At 42.9% G+C, this 24,772-nt stretch overlaps 1 protein-coding gene across 1 annotated transcript in view; it reads left to right on the top strand.

Moving 5' to 3' along the window:
* LOC128687392 (uncharacterized) overlaps nucleotides 1-24,278 on the top strand; it is a 93,529-nt gene extending 69,251 nt beyond the window's left edge. The window contains exons 8-13 of the mRNA XM_070092576.1: nucleotides 276-406; nucleotides 3,181-3,340; nucleotides 11,892-12,363; nucleotides 15,384-15,526; nucleotides 21,787-22,286; nucleotides 23,172-24,278. Coding sequence (XP_069948677.1) covers nucleotides 276-406; nucleotides 3,181-3,340; nucleotides 11,892-12,363; nucleotides 15,384-15,526; nucleotides 21,787-22,286; nucleotides 23,172-24,251 — 2,486 coding nt within the window. The 3' untranslated portion in view covers nucleotides 24,252-24,278. The remainder of the gene's footprint in view (nucleotides 1-275; nucleotides 407-3,180; nucleotides 3,341-11,891; nucleotides 12,364-15,383; nucleotides 15,527-21,786; nucleotides 22,287-23,171) is intronic.
* Nucleotides 24,279-24,772: the final 494 nt, after the last annotated feature.

A 24,772-nucleotide genomic window follows, 5' to 3' on the forward strand; every position in this document is an offset into this window, starting at 1 on the left:
AAAGGGATGTTAGGAAGTATTTCTTTAGTCAGAGTTGTCAGGAAGTGAAGTAGTCTGGCATGTGACGTAGTGGAGGCAGGAACCATAGTTTTCAGACGAGGTATGATAAAGCTCATGGAGCAGCGAGAAAGGACCTAATAGCGAGCAATGAAGAGGAGGGGCCAGGAGCTATGTCGCGACCCCTGCAACCACAATTAGGAAAGTACACAAACCTGTGCCTTTCTACACTACCCTCACGAAGTAGGTAGCCATTATTAACCAGTATTGTGTTGCAGACGCGCCTGTGGTGGGCCTGGGGCTGGGCAAGAACATGAACCCTGACCTCATCAAGGAGGGAGACGACGTTTACTTCGAGTGCAACATCGAGGCCAACCCGACCTTCCATCGCGTCGACTGGCACCATAATGTGAGTACAGTGTCCTTCATCCACAATGGGAGACACTATCGTCCCACTCATTTACTCATAACTGGCTAAACTTGACAGGTAATCATCCTGTTGTACGAATATGAAACGCAAGATTTTCCATCCTGGCAAGATTACTGATCTTTTCTGTCTTATGAATGCCCAAGATCTGGGTAAAACCTATAAATTTCTATGTACACTCAGTATGCAGTATCTTGTTTCTTAATAGTTCTTACTGTTGTAATGTTCCCTTTTCAATTTAGGTCTGTTGTGAGATCGGTCTGTAAGTGCGACGATCATAGGCGCCATTAATAGACATAACCCAGCTCCAGTGCCGTCATTATACTGCCATCCTAAAGAACTCATATCATTCAATAATAAAATTTTGCACATAAAAATACAGTAGTGCTGCCTGCTTGCAGGCCGCATCATAACCTGTGTGCTCCGAGGCTCTACTCCATAATCCAGTGTTTACGGTTTAAAATGGCAAAAATATGCCAACACGTACAGTAGTACAGAGGCGTATAGCGGGTAACCCTTTGATTGGACAACGTTTCGTTGGCTTGAAACGAACATAAGAACCAAGGACAATTGCAGCATGCCTACTGGCCCATGCTAGGCAAGTCCAAATCTCACCCACCGACAACCACTCGTGTACCTGTCCAAAACATAGGTAACCTGTGAGCTAAACGTTGTGTGAATTAAAGTTTGCTTTGTTAATATTGCATTTGTACTCCCACTTCAGCGAGTATTATCAATACGCGAGTCCAAACACTACACAAGCGAACATACTCTTATAATATGATATTCTCACCTACGTACACCAAAGCTCCCTCTCAAACGCTTTCATAAAAGTTCTGTCAAAAAATGCAGTTACAACTGCTCATAAAATTTAATTATGCTCATAACTTCGTACAGTAGCCTTTATGAATAATTTTATTCCTGTTATTTTAAAATAATAATATTAATTACTCACGAAATCCTGCACTTCCGAGCATGTCATTTTACAAGCTGTAACTTCAGTCTGCAACACATACAGAAAGCACATCTTATCCTCACCGCTTGATGAAATGCGACTGTGGGTGATTATGTGTTGACCATCTGGTAAATTGTTATTGCTACTTGTGTGCCTGAGACAAGTGTCAGGACCACTTTTCCTGCGTCATTATTAACACAATACTACTCTCCACCACCACACGTGTACATCTTACGTTACTACAGTGCCTATCACATATGCCAACGTTACTGCAGGACCTTTCACATACGCCAACGTTACTGCAGGGACTATTACATACACCAGCGTTACTGCAGGACCTTTCACATACGCCAACGTTACTGCAGGGACTATTACATACACCAGCGTTACTGCAGGACCTTTCACATACGCCAACGTTACTGCAGGGACTATTACATACACCAGCGTTACTGCAGGACCTATCACATACACCGGCGTTACTGCAGGACCTATCACATACACCAACGTTACTGCAGGACCTATCACATACACCAACGTTAATGCAGGGTCTATCACATACACCAACGTTAATGCAGGGCCTATCACATACACCAACGTTAATGCAGGACCTATCACATACACCAACGTTAATGCAGGGCCTATCACATACACCAACGTTACTGCAGGACCTATCACATACACCAACGCTAATGCAGGACCTATCACATACACCAACGTTAATGCAGGACCTATTACATACACCAACGTTAATGCAGGGCCTATCACATACACCAACGTTACTGCAGGACCTATCACATACACCAACGCTAATGCAGGACCTATCACATACACCAACGTTAATGCAGGACCTATTACATACACCAACGCTAATGCAGGACCTATCACATACACCAACGTTAATGCAGGACCTATTACATACACCAACGTTAATGCAGGGCCTATCACATACACCAACGTTACTGCAGGACCTATCACATACACCAACGTTACTGCAGAACCTATCACACACACGTACATTACTGCAGAACCTATCATACCTACGTTCATTACTGCAGGACCTAACTAGCACACATACCTACGTTGCTTCAATACCTGACCATCACAAATACGTTACTGCAAAATATATTAGTCAAGACCTGACTATCACATACCTACGTTACTGCAGGACCTGTCTATCCTATACCTAAGTTATTGCAAGGCCTAATTAACACTCATTCCCTTCAATTCCTGCCTATTGCTGTTGCATCATAATTCGAGTCACGTTTAACGGGCAGTGATTCATTATTTTAACCATGGGAGAGGCGCTAAACCCACAGAGGCCAGTCAACTCTTGCAACGTTACTTCCGTTGCAGATGATTTTTATTTAAAACATAGAAACGAGGATTTTTTGTGCAATTACCTGTTACTGTGCATTTTATTATTCACTAGGGAAGCACTAAACCCGTAAGAGACATACTGCGCCGGAAATTCAGGGTAATGGGTTTTGATTCAAGGATAAAAGAAACCCACATGTTGCAAAACAATTATTTTATTGGAAGAACATTTCGCTCAGCGTACAGCTTTATCCTTATCAAGCTTATGAAGTTTGATAAGCTTATGAAGCTCTACACGGAGAGAAAAGTTGTCTTGTTCAAAACTTGTTTTGACACGCGTGCTTCTGTTTTCAAACTTCTCCTCAATACGCCATTTCATCCGGTTTGATCCAAGGAGAGGATGAGCAGGTCTAAATCCATGTGCTTCAAGAACCCTTCACCCGCAACAAGGCACTTCCATGAAGCACTGTGTTGCATGTCGTTGCAGGGAGTGGAGCTGGTGCACAACATGAGTGCAGGTGTGGTGATGAACGGGCTGGCACTGGTGCTGAGGAACCTACAGCGGCGCCACTCTGGCACTTACACCTGCACCGCTGCCAACACTGAGGGTAGAACCACCAGTAACGCTGTTCATCTCACCGTCAGACGTGAGTCATTATAATATTTCGTAAAATTCAAGGATTAAATTGTCATATATTTTATTCAACTCACAGGTCGTTTCCCTTTGAAGCGACCCCCCCCCAAAAAAAAAAGAAAAAAAAGCATTTACCATTATTCATGCAATATGTGACTTGACAAAAGTGTACAGTCATCACAAGTGTCCTATAATTCCATCAAAGTTGCAGGCTATCATAATCGTCAGTTTCTTGACGCTTTCAGTTTTTTTTTCTTTTTTTTGGTTTTAAATCTTATTCCAGATTTTTGGTTAAAGTACATTTAATCACAAATAAGGAAATTTACAACGGCAGTGATGTGTCAGAAAGAAACAAGCGTTCAAATCTGAACGTTTATCACTTGTGTATAATTCTTTCACTCTGGAATAATTTTTATTTCAGTAATTTATCTTTTTTTTTGGGGGGTCATACAACTGTGGTCTCTTGTTCTCCATGTTGATTGTACCAAGAATGATCTTTCTAGCATGATTTGATTCTACTTGCGGTTATCATAATTCCTCTTTTCCATTTATCAATCACAGAGGTCAATTTTTAAATCTTTTACTCTCGTTTCTTGGCGCTAGAAGCCATTTTGTAGTTTTTTTTTTATTTCTTTGTCCCATTTTTCTCGGTACAAACACATTCGCATATTCCGATATCGGTCTGACGTTGTGATCAACATTTTTAGCATGTTACCATCCATCTATATGGAGACTATTTGGAGATTTTCCTGGATAGCGTAGCACTTTTTTCACTACTGAATGTGTTCTAGTCTTTCTGTCTTCTTGTTATTTTCATGTTGCTGATTCTGAATGTCATCGGTGTCTCGTCCTGGTCTTAGACCAACTCTCCTAGATGATGGTTTGATCCATCCCGGTGTTGGTATTAGCAGCACATTTATTCCACTACTGGGCTTAATCTTCATATGATGCGATTGTATCTTGGAAGAGCAGATACAACGATTGCTGAAGATAAAAGTTCTCCTCAACGGGGATTAAAGGAAGACTGTTAGTAGAGAGACTGTTACTTATGGCGAGGTTGTAGTATGAATGCAGTCTAACGTAGGCACCGCAGCGCGTCTCAAGGAATAAGTGGAGAAGCTTAACAAATTCCGTCTTAAAGACAAACATTAAGGACGCTGTTTTTAATTCCCTTTATATCTATAGGCAAAGTAACGTGTAACTGTTGATCTTATACACCAATTGCGTTATCTCTTTATCTACTTGCTGATTGAGCCCATACTTTTCATTGGAGATATTTTACACCAACTGCTGACCCAGCCATTATTCTAAGGAGTAATTTCAGTAAGTAGATTTAAAACCATTTCCCCTAGAAATTTTCATGTATAAATCACGATGTATCTGCTTCGTCTACTTTCTAAAGTTTGAGATTTTAGGTGTCCCAAATAATTAAGACATTTGAGTTAGTACAGGCAGCAAGAGTTCTCGTACATTCTTCAGATTTGCAATTTGGCCTACGTTAAAAGGAGGCTGTAAATACATAGTAATATTCCAATCTAGAGAGCAAAATTAGCCTTAATAATTATTATTTTGCAATCATAATAACTGAACACATGTTAACACGCAATAACTGAACACATGTTAACAATACGCAATAACTAAACACATGTTAACAACACGCTTTGCTTCATTCATCTGACGCATTTCTGAGCACGCAGCACCGCACTGACTCTTTCAAGGGAATGTTGATCAAGTTCTGAGCCGTACATCCAGCGAGGAGCCTGAACAGAGAAGAATAGTTACTTAAAAAGACTGAACTAAGTGCTCCATCACTAGAAGAAAAAAGATCAAGAGAGAATAAAATCGCCGATATACAAAATACTATGATAAATAGCGAAGGCAGGCGAGGATAGGGCCCTACTTACGAAAGTCAAGAGGACAAGAGTGGTGACGGGGAATGAACTGAAAAAATAGGAGTGGAACTCTTATTTTTCCCTGTATTCCATACAGGTGTTCGGATACAGCTGTCACTTGGTTATTTTGCACCAGTTTGTCGAAAGTTAAGGAGGCAGCTCCAGGAACTAGAATTCAACTCATCAATACAAAGACGTAATTTACGCTCGCATGCACGAGAGGGCGCACTCCCCCCTTCCCTTCAACACACACACGAGCAACAAACTAACTTTGCGAGTCGTGAATATCACAATACGGTTATTATATTCCTTTATGGCACTTAAACTCATGGGTGCGTGAATTTCACAGCCAAACACATGTTTATTTAACCTGCTTTTGATGTCAGGTGCCATCCGTGACAAAGACTAACTCCTCCACTTTAGCCAAAGGAAAACAGCGTTTAATTTCGTTCATCTCCTTATTGAAAAATATAATCAATGAGGTTTGAATATTTAAGAGGTATTCATTTCTTCGTGAAGACAAATAGCCAGCGAGGCAGAAAAACGAGGTGCTATTAGATACTAGTGTATTCTCATCACACAGAAGGCAAACAAGAGAGAGAGAGAGACGGTACAATCGGAGGACAGTGTACCCTCACTACCTGGAAGAAAAAAAAGAAATGAAAAGCAGGCAGAGAAAATAGACAAGTCGGAAGTTTTAATTAGGTGTTAAAGATGGTTTTAGGAAAGCGGAAAAAGGAGGACACTGGAATGAATTTTGTCTGGGTTGATAAGAGAAGAGGTGGTTAATGGACAAGAGGTGGCTGGGAGGGATGCGGAAGACAGAAGAGTAGGTAGGGAAGGTGTGGGTGACTGTGTCGAGCAGAGTTACTGACAAAGTTTCAGACTAAGCAGAGACGAGGATGGTGGGTTGCAGTTTACGGGAGTAAAATTAAACATTTGATACAGTTTTCATCAGAAACTAATCCACAAGCTGGAAGAGGAAGCAAAAGTGCAAGGGAAAATTAATGGACCCAAGGAAAACCTGAAAGAAGGAAGAAGAGTGACAGTAGAGAAGTGTCGGGATGAATATCAAGAAGGAAGCCCCAGTCAGAGAACAACAAATTCTGTGCGTCTAAATTTGCAGTGTGAAACTATTTAGAAGACAAGCTGGAGAGGATAGAGATGGTGTCTCAAGAAACAACAGGTTACAGAGGCTGTCAAACAAGTGGCAGCTGGAGTTAAGTTTTAATAGATGTATGATTTCACAGTTCCGGAAACGAGAATTATAACGGGAGATGGAGTTCTAAGAGAAAATACATATTATATTTATAGAAGAGTCGTTGGTGTTATTTACATTTATTACGAGAAAAGAGATCTAGTAATCACAGTGACACAAAATATAACTGGAGGAAGTCATACATCGTAGGACTTCATCAGCCTTTACAATGGCAGTTAATATTCAGGAACCTAAATAATCATTTAGAATTCTGTACAAAACATAATTTTCAGGAGCCTGAAAAAAGATTCAAATGCATTTCTACTGTCCCAGAGATGAGGACGTGGCCATTACGAGGTGAAAATGAAAAGAATGAACCCCTATGACTCCGGTAAAGACAACTAAGGTTGCCATGACCAGGACATGCAAGATTTTCAGGGATATTGACAGGGTTAAGGAGAGTGACATGAGGATAACGGAAACAATGTAAAATAAAACTGATCAGGTAAATTAAAAGGTTACAGTATATCTCAATATACACTCGGTCTGAAAACGGAAGTCTGACCCTTAACTGATCACTGGTCATCATGGATAATATTATAGGACAGCGCTGAGAGGTGTCCTGGCGTGTTCAGCGAGGCGTATGAACGTACATGTGAGCTTACATCGTTACTTCCCCAGAGATTAGTTAAGTAAACGTTCCTTGCCCAATGAGTTGTTGCTTAAACTTTTAGTATTTCTCATCGAGGCTGGGACACCTTTTTTTTTTTGTTGTTGCGTGTCTGTCAATGTGATCATGACCTGGATTTGGAGAGCAAAGCGAGATAGGAAAGGCACTTGTACATACTAAGAGGAAGTGCCGCGAGCACACGCACACATTGTCAGAGTCGGGGGGGGGAGAGAGGGGGGGAGAGAGAGAGAGAGAGAGAGAGAGAGAGAGAGAGAGAGAGAGAGAGAGAGAGAGAGAGAGAGAGAGAGAGAGAGGGGGGGGGGGAGAGAGCGAACCATCGAGTACTGGACAATACAGATAACATGACGTAGAGATGATGAAAATACTGAGTGAACTAGATGCTGTACCACTAAGACAATGGGATCAGATAAAATCTCCGAAAGAAGACTGAGGAACTGTGTGAACCACTAACAGCAATCTGCAATAAATCGACTGAAATAGGGGAGCTGTCAAAGGTCTGAAAAAGAAAGAATTGTAGTCTCAATATTAAAAAAAAGGGGAACAGATGGCACTGAATTACAGGCCAATCGTCTCCAAAACCTTACATACAATGCTACTAACATGCATTGTAAGGTTATGGAAACGATTATCAAGAGAAATAGTAGTGGAGCACCTGGAAAGAAATAGTTACATAAACAACCAGTCCAGTTTTTGAGATCTCTCAAATCTGCCAGAGGCGTGAGCACCTCCCACCGAGGGTGACTGACTGATCACGTCAGTACTATAACTGCTTCCAGTACTGCATTCGTTTGTTTCTAAACCATTTGCATCACTCCTGAGTGTAGCAAATGTGTCTTATCAAAACCAAGGTGCTTTTAACTTAGCCAAACCTCCCGCACTCAGACCCATGATTAGGCGATACTCCAAACCTAGCACCGCCAGTAGACCTGCTACACAAACCTTGAACTCATACAATCGACAGAAGGTACTAACCTATGATTCTTCACACCTCTGTGATTCCTGTCAGGAGACAACCATCTACAAGAACACACATGATGAAAATTGAGACAAATGTACAACATTTAGGTATCTTTATTGTAGACATTTCGTCATCCAGTGGCGAAACAATAAAAATACCCAGATGTTGCACATGTGCCTCAATTTTCATCTTGTCGGTATTGTACACCATTCTTGTACAAGAACACACACCTCTACTTTAGCCTCCCTGGAGTATATATTGAACGTTAACGGCAACCTATGTACCGTTTGATAAAGCTCTTTACAGAGTCAAACGTTGTCCCAATAACTTGTCTTGCAGCCTGTGTTTCTATCTTCAGGTGGGTAAATAAAAAGTACCAGGAGCTAAGGCTCGACACCTTAGGTATCTCTCAGGTATGCATACGAAAGAAAAGCAATTACAATGCTTGAAAATATTTATTTTAAACTAAACCACTGAAAGCTCAGCTCTGTCCCTGCAATCAAGCATTGACAATTACAAATGTGTGTACACACTACTACAAAGAAGGGAACGCCATTTTTTTAATCTCGAAGACAAAATCCCGTTCGGTTTATTGACCTTGAGGCTGCCGAGTGGCGCAAATACATGTGGAAGCAAAAATAAGGATCTTATTTATTTTACTATTTATCAAGTTTCGTTTCTTCCTTCACTACCTGTAATAACAAGAATAACAGGGCGATCAACTGTCAGATTTGTGAAAGGGAGCATTCCTTCTCATTCTTGCAATTGGCCCAGTTTCCATAGGTTTACCTTTTTTTTTAGGCAGAGACTAACAACACCGACGTAAATTATAGTGAAGGTTATCCAGCTGCCACTCTGGCACGTAGTTTGGAGTATTCAAGCATCAGTAATTAGTGGAGAAAATAAAACCAATTAAGTTCTGTAGCCTTGTGTAGGAGCTTCATAAATGAGAGACTTGTGTATTGTTGGTACCTACGTGCAGGAGTTATTTGTGTATTTGTGGGGTCGTCCATGTGTGGTGGGGCGAGTCGTGCGTGTACGGTTGCGATTGTTATCATCTAACGTTTTTGTATGTTGGGGGGGGGATGGGGAGGGTGCTGCGTGTGTGTGTGTGTGTGTGTGTGTGTGTGTGTGTTTATGTAACCTTAACCACCTCTCAGAGGCAAAGTTGTCCACTCATAGTACAGTGACCAGGATGGATTGTTTACAAGTCAAACTATTCAATCGCCTATGCAGCTGGCACCGATCCAAAGAGAGAGGGTCAGTCTTCACACTGTGCTTGATAGTTATCTGCGGACCTTTAGATTTCCTGCCTCTTCCAAAGAAATATTTACTTAGATACACTTCTCCCAGCTCTATACGAAATCAGTCTGAGATTCGTTAATCATACGTGCGTTAGTGCGGGAGTTTCCATACTAGGTCTAGGTGGTACCTGTTGCCAGACACTGCTAGGACGACCAGAGGCATTAGCCGAGGCCACGTCAGTGACCTGCTGAGGACGCTACACCACACACTCAGGTTATCTAGTATTGACGCTTGGTATGTACTGGGTATTGTGTGTGTGTGTGTACTCATCTATTTGTGGTTGCAAGGGTCGATTGGTTGGTCTCTATTAGGTCCTCTCTCTCTCTCTCTCTCTCTCTCTCTCTCTCTCTCTCTCTCTCTCTCTCTGCTCCATAAGCTTTATCGTGTCTCTTCTTAAAGCTATGTATGGATCCTGCCTGAACTACATCACTCCAGATTGTTCCAATTCCTAACAACTCTGTGCCTGAAGAAATGCTTCCTAACATCCCTGTGACTCATCTGCGTTTTCAGCTTAAAGTTGTGACGCCTTGTTGGTGTGTCCCATCTCTGAAGCATCCTGTTCCTATCCACCGTGTCAATTCCTCTCAGTATTTTGTGTGTTGTTAAAATATTGCCTGTTACCCTCCTGTCCTCCAGTGTCGTCAGGTCGATTTCCCTTAATCTCTCCTCGTAGGACATACGCCCTTAGCTCAGGGACTAGTCTTGTTGGAAACCTTTGCACTTTCTCTAATGTCTTGCAGTGCTTGACTAGGTGTGGGTTCCATACTGGTGCTGCATATTCCTATATGAGCCTGACGTACACGGTGTACAAAGTCTTGAACGATTCCTTAATCAGGTGAAGAAACGCTAGTCTTAGGTTTTCCAGGCGCCCATATGCTGCAGCAGTTATTTGGTTGATGTGTACCTCAGGAGATGTGCCTGGTGTTATACTCACCCCAAGATAATGATATACAAGTGTGTGTGTGTGTGTGTGTGTGTGTGTGTGTGTGTGTGTGTGTGTGTGTGTGTGTGTGAGTTAGCGCGCGCGCGCCTGCAAGTGCATATCTTGGTAGGTAAGACACATAGGCAACAGTTAGGCAACTTTATTCCGAAACATTTCGCCTACACAGTAGGCTTCTTCAGTCGAATACAGAAAGTAGGCAGGAACAGTAGAGATGTGAAGACGATGTAATCAGTCAATCACCCTTGAAGTCGTAGAATTTGAGGTTGTCAGTCCCTCGGCCTGGAGAAGTTCAGTTCCATAGTCAGGAACTATCTGAAGATCAAGCGACAGTGCGGAGACTTAAATACTGTCGGAAGGAGAGGTGTAGTAGTAGTGAGAATGTAGCCACTAAGAGGTCAGGTCCCTCTCAAATCCAACAGTTCTCACTTGAAAGGATTACAGATAAGGGCTACATTCTCACTACTACTACACCTCTCCTTCCGACAGTATTTAAGTCTCCGCACTGTCGCTTGATCTTCAGATAGTTCCTGACTATGGAACTGAACTTCTCCAGGCCGAGGGACTGACAACCTCAAATTCTACGACTTCAAGGGTGATGGACTGATTACATCGTCTTCACATCTCTACTGTTCCTGCCTACTTTCTGTATTCGACTGAAGAAGCCTACTGTGTAGGCGAAACGTTTCGGAATAAAGTTGCCTAACTGTTGCCTATGTGTCTTACCTACCAACCTGTGGGTATTGTATACCATTTCAAGTGCATATCTTGCAGGATCACTTGAAAGCAAGTGGAGAAATTTTCTGGAAAAAATCTGGTGCTTGTTCCTTAATGTGCGACAGTGAGGAGAAGGTCAACACCAAGAAACGGAAGGAAAGAACGTGAGAAAATGTATGGGTGGGAGGCGTCACCTTGCAAGGCGACGCGCCTGCAGCCGACCCTGCAAGATACTTAACAGATAAGTTGGAGGGGAAAATTGGAGAGAGAGAGAGAGAGAGAGAGAGAGAGAGAGAGAGAGAGAGAGAGAGAGAGAGAGAGAGAGAGAGAGAGAGAGAGAGAGAGAGAGAGAGAGAGAGAGAGAGAGAGAGAGAGAAGGGGAAAGCGGGGGATATTGGATCGCATGATTTTGTCATGATATTCATTATTTTGTTAGTTATGGTTGTTCATGTTGGTGTTATGATGCAAGTTTAGGGAGGCTCTCTCTCACGTGGGAAATGGGGGGAGGGGAGGGGAGGGGGAGGTGTTACGGTACTAGTTTTTAAGCATTATTTGGTGACGAGTAGACGACAGTTTTTGTGTGTTGGTCGAGTCTCACCTCCTAACCCCACCTCCATAATTGGTTTCTTGCCTCATGGGCCCTGGCATACCTGCTCTTGAAACTGTATATCGAGTTTGCTTCTTACCATTTCCTCACCCACATCATTAAACTTATTTACCAACCCCTCCTCTCACCAGTGAAAAAAATTAGATCCCATTAATAACCTCTCGCCGTACACTCCAGCGTGCATGTGCATGTGTTGTGTGTGTGCGTGTGTGTGTGTGTATAGGTTAATAATGCACCTGTTCCCTGATGCTCTCAGATACACCTGTGTGTGCTGGTGAGAAGCGGGAGAGGACTCAGGGCGCCGCCCGTGGGTCGACAGCTGCTGTCAAGTGCACAGTAGAGGCGGAGCCAGCCCACGACCTCACCTGGACGTGGATCAGGAAGCGGGCGGATGGCACCGAGGAGGAGGTGCCTGGTGAGGACGTGAGGAGCGACGGCCTCACCTCCAGCGTCCTCCTCACGCCTCACACCCCCGACGACTATGGCAGACTGCTATGCCTGGCCTCCAACGCCGTCGGAAGCCAACTCACCTCATGCGTGGTGAACCTGGTCCCAGCCGGACCTCCTGACATGCCCACTAACTGCTCGGCCACCCCTGGCAAGCCCTCCGCCCACTCGTACATCGCCTCCCTTACCATTGCCTGCGTTGAGGGCTTCGACGGAGGACTTCCCCAACACTTCCAAATGGAGGTGTGGCAACAGGGAAATCTGATTGCCAACATGACCAGGTGAGAGTCAGTCTTCAGGAAGATCTGGCTAACGAAATGATTTGGTTTGAAAAAGTTAAGAATAAGATGGCGAGTGTGTCCGAACAGCACACACCAACTGTGTATTGTTCGAACACGCACGCACACACACACACACACACACCCACACACACACACACTCCAGCGGTGAGTTGTTCACACACCAGCTGTGGGCACTGGCAACCTTGCGCAATTAAGTTTATTTATCGAGTGACCTTTCACGCCTAGCAGCTAAATTTGAAGAGGTGGCTCACTAAACTTCCAGACAAAACTTGCATTTATTGGCCTTTTTCATAATTTAGATCTTAGAGCAACGCCTATTAAAATGTTACGAATTAAATTATTTTCCAGGTTCTTATATGTTTTATTATTATTATTATTATTATTATTATTATTATTATCATTATTATATATCATTAAAATTGTGAACGGCATAATAATAGTTTAAGAAAACAATTTCTTCCAGTGCATCGCTTTCCTCCTTCGTTGACCTCTTAAGATTTATCTCCACCTCCACTCCGTCCCTATCTCCACCCGAATATTTGTCCTCCAACACTGTCGTCCTCCGGCATTATTCTCCCACTCCACACCTGGCAACATCACACAATAACCCTCAACACAAGCATCTCGTCCCCAACACCCCTAATCGAGCATCCCGTCCCCAACACCCCTAGTGGAGCATCCCGTCCCCAACACTCCTAATCGAGCATCCCGTCCCCAACACCCCTAGTGGAGTATCCCGTCCCCAACACCCCTAGTGGAGCATCCCGTCCCCAACACTCCTAATCGAGCATCCCGTCCCCAACACCCCTAGTGGAGCATCCCGTCCCCAACACCCCTAATCGAGCATCCCGTCCCCAACACCCCTAGTGGAGCATCCCGTCCCCAACACTCCTAATCGAGCATTCCGTCCCCAACACCCCTAGTGGAGCATCCCGTCCCCAACACCCCTAATCGAGCATCCCGTCCCCAACACCCCTAGTGGAGCATCCCGTCCCCAACACACCTAATCGAGCATCCCGTCCCCAACACCCCTAGTGGAGCATCCCGTCCCCAACACCCCTAATCGAGCATCCCGTCCCCAACACCCCTAATCGAGCATCCCTTCCCCAACACCCCTAGTGGAGCATCCCGTCCCCAACACTCCTAATCGAGCATCCCGTCCCCAACACCCCTAATCGAGCATCCCATCCCCAACACCCCTAATCGAGCATCCCATCCCCAACACCCCTAATCGAGCATCCCGTCACCAACACCCCTAATCGAGCATCCCGTCACCAACACCCCTAATCGAGCATCCCGTCCCCAACACCGCTAATCGAGCATTCCCATCCCCAACACCCCTAATCGAGCATCCCATCACCAACACCCCTAATCGAGCATCCCGTCCCCAATACCCCTAATCGAGCATTCCCATCCCCAACACCCCTAATCTAGCATCCCGTCCCCAACACCCGTAATCTAACACTTTCGCCCCCAACACCCGTAATCTAGCACCTCCGCCTGCAACACCCCTGGCTTCTCCCCCACACAAACACTGTTGCTCCACCAAGAAAGTAATTTATTCCATCTCTTCCATTACCTCAATAATTACACCCCACACTCGGTCCTAATGAGTCGTATTTTAAAGAGAATCGGAAAAAAAATTAAAGCATTTTATTTCCCACGAATAGTTAGTTTCATGTTAGTGGGGGGTTACAGTACTGGGGGAGTTCTGACCTGGGGAGAGTTTCAGCCCTGGGGGAGAGTTTCAGCCCTGGGAAGAGTTTCAACCCCAGGGACAGTTTCAACCCTGGGGAGAGTTTCAACCATGTGGGGAATTAAGTAGCCGAAGCATATTGTATTCATGTTTTAGAGTTAACGTGTATCATTATTATTATGGGAATATTCGCTGTGTACGAGTTTTGCTGATCTCTGAACCCATTTTGTAAAATCTAATTTCTATTCTAAATGGCAAACCGTAATTTACACAACTAACTTTGATAACACTGTAACATGTTTCTTTGTAGATGAATGGTTCAGAGAACCGACATGTTGATAAATTAGACACATGTGCAACTCTTGGGTATCTTTATTGAGGAAACGTTTCGCCACACAGTGGCTTCATCAACCTTGAGTCGATGTGTTCAGTCCATCAATCTTGATGGACTGACCACATCGACTCAAGGTTGAGGGACTGATTACCTCATTCTCCTCCTATTCTTCAAGATTCTCCTTTGTATGGACTGATGAAGCCACTGTGTGGCGAAACGTTTCCTCAATAAAGATACCCAAGAGTTGCACATGTGTCTAATTTATCAACATGTTTCTTCAAGCTGAAACTATTACTGACAATCGTAAGTGATAGTTCATAATATTTTATCTTTATAGATTAAATTCGCATCATTTATACACAGACACACATACAGGATATATACACCTCTCGGTGTGTATATCCTGTGTGAGATAAAATGAAAAACGTGATTTGTTATCAAGTTATTAACTAATTATATATGTAATAACTCTAATGTACTTGTAGATCAAACTGCCACCAGTAATAAACTGATAATAAAAATATGTCATTAGTAATAATATTTTCATTTATTTTGCAAGTTTATCACTGTAATATTAAATATGTGCTAGTATATTATGCAAAAAATTGCGAAAAAGGGATACAAGATGCAAAACAATTCCGGGGGGGGGAGGGGGAGGGAATTGAATGATAGCTTTAGGCCTTTCTTGTTGCAGTCAACACGTCAGGAGGTTGCAGTGTTGCAGAAAAGAGGAGGAAGTCTAAGCAAATACCTTCATAGGAATGACATTCCAGCAAAGGCGCTTCTTGTGATCGTATTTGTTTGGACGACCTCCTCTTTCTGCAACACTGCAAGCTCCTGACGTGTTGATTGCAACACGAAAGGTCTAGAGCTATCTCCCTCCCCTCTCGTGGTTTTGTTTGGCATACTGGTATATATCTTGTTCATTTACATTTCTCACTATAAATATTCTCTGTGTGGCGATAACAGCGAGTATCCGGAGTGGCATGTGACAGAGTTACGGGCGGGCGTGGGCGTGTCGTTGAGGGTGTCCGCCCACAACGCCCGCGGGCGGAGTGACCCTCTGGCGATGGAAGTCCATACTACCAGCGCCCAGCACCACGCAGCTCCTGGTGAGGCATCTTTCTGAAGCATCTTTCTGACGCATCCTTTGATGCATCTTCTTTGTCTTACTTCCTATGACTCTGCAAGAGGTTCCTATGATCCTACAACAGGATCCTGTGACCTTGCAATGGGATCCTATGACCCCTGCAATGGGTTCTTATGACCCTGCAATGGGTTCTTCTGACCCTGCAGTGGGATCCTATAACTCTGCAGTGGGTTCCTATGACCCTACAATTGGCTCCTACGACCCTGCAATGGGTTCCTATGACCCTGCAGTAGTACCTATAACCCTTCAATGGGCACCTGTCACATTACACTCTGTACCTGTTACCCTACACTGGGTACCTATGACCCTGCAATAGCTTGCCCTACCTTGTCACTGACCTACAATATGTTTCCATTTCTCTGACTATTTCCAATGCTTTATTGCTTTACACCAAACCCGTTGGGGTTATACAGTGCCTGTTGATTAACAGGTAAACAAATTTGTTCCGAGGGAAGAGAAGCTTCAGTTCCTTGGAATAAGAGCTCTTCGTTAGCATTTAAAGAACCCTCCCCCCCAACCACTCTATTTAACTAGACTTATTTCTATATAATACATGTATATATTTTATTTATATTTTTATATTTATTTACTTAGGGATGTATGAAAGTACACGTACTGGTATCGGCCATTTTTATGTCGGTATCGATGAAAAAACGGCCGATATCTGCCGATTCCTTCTAAAATAATTAATATTACATATAATGCTTAAAAATTTCAACATTAACACTCTGCCTCACGATTGTGAGGGTTACACACACACACACACACACACACACACACACACACACACACACACACACACACACACACACACTCAACAAGTGCCTTTCACAACGAGTAACGCAACAAGCCAGGTAATGACTATCATCATAGAGAAATTAAGTCATTTAATCTTTAACATCCCCGTGTTATTCAATATGCATTGTGCAATAAGCATTCCCTTATATATTGAACATACGATATCGTACTTTAAAAAAAAAAGTAAGAAAAAATATAGGTACCGATATCAGCCAAAAATCTGGTATAGGTGTTGCATTGATATATATATATATATATATATATATATATATATATATATATATATATATATATATATATATATATATATATATATATAGTGCGTGTGTGTATATAATATATATGTATGTACACTTACACAAGGTCTTTCAACATCTTTTAATGAAATAGATAAATATATTGAAATATCCTGAGATCAGTCGACTGTTTTGGTCTTAGTTTGCCTTAAAATCTGGACTTTGACAGTTACATTTGAGAACTGTTTTTTTTTGTTAGCTATGTTTGATGACTGGTCATTGGTAGTTAGGGCTGACTGGTCATTGGTAGTTAGGGCTGACTGGTCATTGGTAGTTAGGGTTGATGACCGCTCTACGGTAGATAGGGTTGATTGGTCTGAGAGAGCTAATAACCTTTGGTTAAGGTGATCAGCTAAGAGCATTAAGAGTACATGAGGCAGTAAAGGCAATTTAATTTCGTTTGAGAAGGGGGCGGAGGGGTTGAGTGAGAGGAAAGACGAGTTGATAAAAGGATATCAAAGGGAAAGAGGAGGAAAGTTGACGAAAGAGAAATTGTTATTAAAGAGAAGTGGAACAAGGAAATCGAAGAAACGATGAAGAAAAGATTGTAGGGAGGTGATAAAAGTGGATAAGGAGGTAAGAAGAGACTGGCCTGAGCCGCCATCGTTATCCCTCTAATGAAAATAATCAATGATGCCGTACAAGCCAAATATTTTAGTTCTAACACTTTTATTTTACGGAAAGTAAACTAAGAAGAGGGGCAAATGTTGCGCACTTTACTTTCAAAAATTATATATATATATATATATATATATATATATATATATATATATATATATATATATATATATATTAATTTGCCTGCAGGAGTAGAGTACTTCCTTCGTATAAATTAAACGTCACGTAAGTGAAGCAGTGTTCCTGATTGGTAATTACTACACTGACATGCTATTATCTTACGTCACATACATACAACACCCCACACACACACACACACACACACACACACACACACACACACACACACACACACACACACACACACAATATTGCACGACACACAAATTAAAGATGCAGGTTCTGATAATTTATCGAAAATTGATAATATAAATAGTATAACAGTGTTACAAATTAATGACAAATGTGTTAAAACTTAAAAAATACTTCAGTTAACCCAACTAATTAAATACAACAGTGAGAGAAAAGTTAAAAAGACGTACTTAATAATAATGTGGGAGGGGGGGGGGGCAGGATACCGAAAAGGTCAACTTAAAAACAAAACTGGATAGGAAATAAATAAGCATATTTATAATGCACATCAATTAGTAATTAAATGAGAAAAACTCCGCCAGTGGTGCGTTGGTTCACTTTCTCCCACTGATGTTTTGCTGACCCAGATTACGTCCGTGGGAATCGCTAAATCCGCAGGAGTTCATGTAGCTCTTAAGGTATGGGAGGAAGGTAGGCTTGGTCCAAGAATAGGGAGGATAACTCCAGATGGTAAGTCACAGTAGATGTGTCAGTCGAGTCCCATATTTACTCTACTTCCATACATAATGTCACTTCTCTAATTTTAAGCTAGTTTTTCTCTGTACTCTATAAAGGTAAGGTTGCGTTGGATGAGGTTTGGTTAGGTTAGTGTGTAAAGAATTAGACATGTTTAATATCTGGGTATTCCTGTTTGTAGACGTTTCGCCATCCTGTGTCTTTATTGATGCAATAAAATGACAATGTGAAGACTGTAGAACTATATACAAAAGACGAGGTAACCGATTTCTTACCCAAGGCTGAGGGACTGATTACCTCGTCCTTTGCATAGAATTCTACAGTCTTCACATTATGTCTTTGTATTGACAAAGCCACTGGATAACGAAACGTCTACTAATAAAGATACCCAGATGTTGCACACATGTCTCTTCATCTTCTCAGTACTGTACATCATTCATGTACAACGTCAGAATATCACCTACAGTGATATTCTGACGTTGATTAAAAGGATAGGGGAGGCGGGGAGGAAGCTGGGGGAAGGGGGAGGCTGGGGGAAGGGGGAGGTGGGAGGTGGAAGGGTTTACGTGATCGAGTATCACACGAGGACTGGAATAACTATCACGTAAAAAAACAAGAGAGTACCGCATATAAACTAGAGTGCCTATCACTAAAAGACTTGGGGTAACTAACGTGTAGCGAGGGTAGTAACTATTGCGTCAAGACTGTAGTAGGTTCTACGTGATAGTTATCCCAGGCCTAGAAATGGGAAAAATTAAAAAATAAACCTCTCTCGCGTCTGATTAGCCTCCATAGTAATTTTGCTTCAATTAGAAAAATAAATATTTTTTGTCCAACAGTTAGGTGGTGGGTATGAATACACTGTCCAGCTGTCAGGTGGTTTTGAGTATATTATCCAGCTGTCAGATGATTATCAACATACCCAAGCTGTCATGTAACTGGTGTCAACATACCCGGCTGTCAGGTAGTGGGTGTCGACATGCCCAGTTATCAGGTGGTGGTTGTCAACACACCCAGCTGTCAGGTGGTGGTTGTCAACACACCCAGCTGTCATGTGGTGGTTAACACACCCAGCTGTCAGGTGGTGGTTAACACACCCAGCTGTCAGGTGGTGAACACACCCAGCTGTCAGGTGGTGGTTAACACACCCAGCTGTCAGGTGGTTGTTGTCAACACACCCAGGTGTTTGTTGTCAACACACCCAGCTGTCAGGTGGTGGTTGTCAACACACCCAGCTGTCAGGTGGTGGTTGTCAACACACCCAGCTGTCAGGTGGTGGTTGTCAACACACCCAGCTGTCAGGTATTGGTTGTCAACACACCCAGCTGTCAGGTGGTGGCTGTCAACACACCCAGCTGTCAGGTGGTGGCTGTCAACACACCCAGCTGTCAGGTGGTGGCTGTCAACACACCCAGCTGTCAGGTGGTGGCTGTCAACACACCCAGCTGTCAGGTGGTGGTTGTTAACACACCCAGCTGTCAGGTGTTGGTTGTCAACACACCAAGCTGTCAGGTATTGGTTGTCATCACACCAAGCTTTCAGGTGGTGGTTGTCAACACACCAAGCTGTCAGGTGGTGGTTGTCAACACACCCAGCTGTCAGGTGGTGGTTGTCTGGCATCACACTGGTCGCTCAGGAACGAAGACGCTGTATTGGTAGAAATGTGATAAATCACGGAAAAACACGAGTTATTGCTTGTGATGATATGGTAACCTCCCTCCCTCCCTGTCTTTGTCTCTCTCTTCCTCATCCCTCCATCTACCTTCCTCACTAAGACGATCATTTTTCTCACTCAGATGGGTTAACCTCCCCAACCTCTCATCCACTAAATTTAATGAAACTTACGTACAGACTCACGGACAATCTAAAAAACCACGGACCGAGACTAAAAGACCCACGGACGGATGGACGAACACACAACGAACCAAGAACACAAAGATGAGCTCATACTATGCTCTCTCACCCTTTAGGCTAAGAAAATCAATACGTATATACAAACAACTTATATGTTATGACTAAGTATTGAGTCTTATTATAAAACTCCTCGTAAAGGATTTAAAGTACATCATCTCGATGGTTGTGTTGAAATAGACTCCTTCATCTCACTCACCTGTTTCATCTCATTACCCCCTCTCCCTCCCCCTGCCTAGCTCATTCTCCTCTCCCTGCCATAGTTCATTTCCTCCCTTCCTCCTTCTCTGTCTGGTTCAGCGAATGCCCCTGTCTTTCCCTGTCAGTTTTAGCTCATTCAGATATTTCTCTCCCTCCTTCCCTCAGGTCATGCCTCTCCCTCTCTGCCTCAGCTCATGCCTCAGCTCATGCCTCAGCTCATGCCTCTCTCTCCTGCCTCAGCTCAAGCCTCTCTATCCCGATGTCTCCGTCTTGGCTTATAACCCCTCCCCTTCCTTCCTCAGAAAATCCTGGTTACATCCCCCTCTACTTTTCCATTCACACTTTTCTTATACGCATTTCATCTATTATAAAACCACTTTAACATCCACAGTTTCCAAATGCACCACCCATTTAGCACATTTTGTAGATTTGTAATTTGTATTACCCTTCTACTCTATCACATTATTAATTCTCCTGTTCTTTTAACCCGCCCTCGAGCACTGAAGCAGATTCCTTAGATATGGTTTACAGCACATTTCTTACTTAGGTTAGGTTATGGTAAGGTTGTTCTTTATAAAAAGCACCAAATTATAATATACCACAACGGAAAAACCAGTAGCCTATTTGGCCTTTTTTTTTTTTTCCAACAGTGAAATGATGTCTGTGGTTAGGAGGACAAGCAGTTGCTGCTGCTATGATAATCACAGTATAACAAATATTACTTCTGTGCAGTCATTTTCTAGTTACATTTACATTATTTACTTCCTCGACTGTGCTAATGCTAGTGGAAAATATATGATTAGACTCTTAGAGAAGTGCTAAGCCCGTAGGGGTCATACAGCTTAAATTCTATCAATCAAAAGTCCTTTATAAGCATCAAGAACACCCTCCCCCTTACAGATCATTATTATAATCAAGGGGGAGCGCTAAACCCGTAGGATTATGCAGCGCCTGTGGGGGATGAGGAAGGTATTCAAGTTTAATTCGGAGAACTGGAACAGATCCAATTCCCTAGATCAAGAGCCCCTCACCAACGTCAAGGAACCTTTCTTGAGTTAAAGATCATTGCTTAAGTGAAACTAACAAAATAGACAAATAAAATACGAAAATAAAAAAAAATAAAAAATTATTCACCGATTTATATAATGTATAAACAACCAGTTGACAGTCAACATATTCATGAAAAAAACATCACAGGTTATTTGCACCGAAAGATGAATGAATGCTGAGAGTGGGTTTTAATCCCTGTTTTAGAGGTTCAGTGTTTTCATGTTTGGTGGTAAGCAGGTTCAGGGCAGCCTTAGAGACCGTCTTTTAGGAAATATAGGTTTTAAACCCCATTGACCAAATATAAGAGAATAGCTGAAGAATGAGACATTTGTGCAGCAGTTGGGAATCTTTACCAAGGAAACGTTTCGCCAGGCAGTAGCTTCTTCAGTCCAACAAAATGGCGAAACGTTTCCTCAGTAAAGATCCCAACTCTTGCACGTGTGTCATTCTTTAACTTGTCGGTTGTCAAAGCTTTGGGTAACCAGTTAGTAATTATCTAACAAGAGTGACCTGTCTTCAGATGGTGATGGTGGCGTGGTGATCGCTCCCATCGTGGGTGTGGCTCTGGGTCTGCTGGGAGTGCTGCTGCTGCTGCTTATAATGGGCGTGGTCATCGTCAAGAAACTGCGGAGCTCCTCACGCCCGCAGAAGCTGGTGTCTCCCGAGGTGCCACTGACGCCCACGATAGGCGAAGGTTTTGATCCCGACGTCGTGGCCTCGATACAGCGACGACCTCCTAGCCTCGATGTCATCCCTCAGGACGAGCAAGACGACGACGACGAACGCTCGTATGTGCACGAACGCTTGCACGACGAACTCGAAGACGACTCTGAAATGCACTCGCCACGAGAGTCGTGCGCTTACATACACAGAGGGAGTGACTCCAGTGCGCACGTGCACGTAGACGGGCAGGTGTTCGTGCAGGGAGACAGTGACACGTGCTCTTGTGAACACAGACAGTACGGCAGACACCACCAGCACGGACACCGTGGCGTATCCGAGGACAGCGGAGACGGACAGGTGAGTTCTTGTGTACATGGGACAGACCCCCATGATAGAGAGCGGTAAGTTTCCAGGATTACAGAAAGAGACTTGTGACTGTGTTAAGTATTATTGGCAGCTCCAACATTCAACACTGTATTAAGAATATCAAGGACAAAAATACTTTCCTAGTGAAACTTTACTTTTCATAAAACGAGGAATCTGTATTGTCCCAGAATGAATGGATAAATTTATATATTTGTATTTATATATTATTAAATATATGCACTCCCATACACCCCCACCCATGTATGCACACATGCAATTTATATAACATGTGCATATATATGTCGTGCCGAATAGGCAGAACTTGCGACCTTGGCTTAAATAGCAACGCTCATCTTGCCATATAGGACAAGTGAAAATTTGTGTATGCAATAATTTCGCCAAAATCATTCTGAACCTAACGAAAAAAATATATTTCATTGTGTTTGTTTAGTATTAAATTACTGTAAACAAATCTAAAATATATTTAGATGGGTTAGGCTAAAATAAATTGCGCTTGTTTTAATAAGGCTAGGTAAGTTTTCTAAGTTCCTTTTGGTGCAAAATTATAAATTTTTACATCAATATTAATGAAAAAAATGTATCTTTAAACGTATAAAAGAAAATTTTAGAAAGGACTTAATTTTAAATGAGTTTTTGCTAATTGACCAGTTTTACATATTCGGCACGACATTATTATTATTATTATATATATATATATATATATATATATATATATATATATATATATATATATATATATATATATATGTAATATATATATATATATATATATATATATATATATATATATATGTAATATATATATATATATATATATATATATATATTGACCGAGGCCTGTTTCTCTTTTGTCAGGATGTTCCTGCCACAGACTCCCAGAGCGAGGACTCGGGACTGTCAGAGTCTGAATCTGACTCTGAGCTGAGGGAGCTCATGTCAGAGGGAGAAGTCGCAGCCGTGATAAGACAGCACCCTGACAGTGGGCGCACTTACGTCACGTATTCACAAACCTCACCTGACGCCGAGGTGCATCAGGTGGCCTCTGACCACATTGACCTCAAGACAAAACCATTATCAGGAGAGCTCCACTCGAAAGCATCACCCATAGAAGTACGCTTAAAACCTTTCGTCTCCAGAGAATATAGGGCCTCCCCAGTTTCTGCTGAAGAGATGCGACTGAAGCCATCTTCCTGTCGGGAACTAAGATTGATACCAGCGTCTACCGGAGAAAGGCGATCAGCGAGAGCCTCACCTTCAGATACGAGGTCACCGTCTTCTGGGGCAGAGATGAAATCACCAATAGGTTCCTGCGGGTCTAAATGTCATTCAACACAGAGAGAAGTCGTGTGTCTCCCTATCTCACCAGGAGAGTCTCCAAGGTCACACAACACCCGCGGACAGAGATCGAGAGACTCGTACAGAGAAGAAACCAATCCCCCTCAGCCTTCAACGACCAGTAAGAAAGTGCGACCACAATCCGCTAAAGACTTGCATTTCGTGCCCGTGTCCAAAGAGTTCCCTTCACATGACCAAAGTAAACACAAAGTGAAAGATAGAACAGACAAAGGCCAGTCAGTTACTCTCGTTGAGGGGGAACATGGGGAAATTTTATTAGTGACGAGAAGACCTTCAGAGACAGACATTATGAAGGGCGGTAGACAATGTGCTCCTGTGTTTCCTAGTGTCAAAATGTTGGACTCCTCTGAGAGACGTGCAACGCCTCCGCCGACCAAACCTGTTACTCTTCCCAAAGCGAAGGCGTCGAGAAAATCCAGAGCGGGAAATGAGGTTTTGGAACACACATCAAATCACCCTCCTTCCACCTCTTCCTTGTTAGCTCAGGGAGGCGGCCAGACCAAGGTCAGCGCGGTAGGAAAACACAGTTACCATCCTCCGCCCCACCCAGATGTGTGTCGGCGGGAGAGTTCAGTATGACCCAGGCTTCCTGAAGATCTTCCTACACCTTCTGTGTAACATTCCCACCGACAGAGCTCCTGCTGTCCTGCCGTCAACCTCCTCGGAGGAGGAGAGTTCATGTCCTCGACAAAAAAACGAATTATATCTCACCTCATCCATATAATTTTATTTTGCTACTTCACCCATACAAATTTAACACTTAATTGCAGCCCATAGTAATTATTTGTTTATAACCTCAGGGGATTAAGCAATTTTGACCTCTGCCAAAGAGCTTCTTTACAAATGTCCTAAGTTGGAATGGCATGAATCAGGTTATACTGTAGGCGGCCAACATAGCCTCTGGTGTCTCTCACACACATCTTTGAGCATGAGGCGCCAACATGAAGCCCTCATCTGGTCAAACATGCAAGAACTCGAGAAGAGTCAAAGGTTGGCGACAAGGAATTGAGGGGATTGGTTTACAAGGAGAGATTAAAAAAAAAAATCAAGTCCTAGAGGAGAGGAGGGTTGGGGATTACATTATCATGACATACAAAATA

The sequence above is a fragment of the Cherax quadricarinatus genome, chromosome 40 (assembly GCF_038502225.1).
Source record: "Cherax quadricarinatus isolate ZL_2023a chromosome 40, ASM3850222v1, whole genome shotgun sequence".
In the NCBI taxonomy this organism is placed as follows: domain Eukaryota; kingdom Metazoa; phylum Arthropoda; class Malacostraca; order Decapoda; family Parastacidae; genus Cherax; species Cherax quadricarinatus.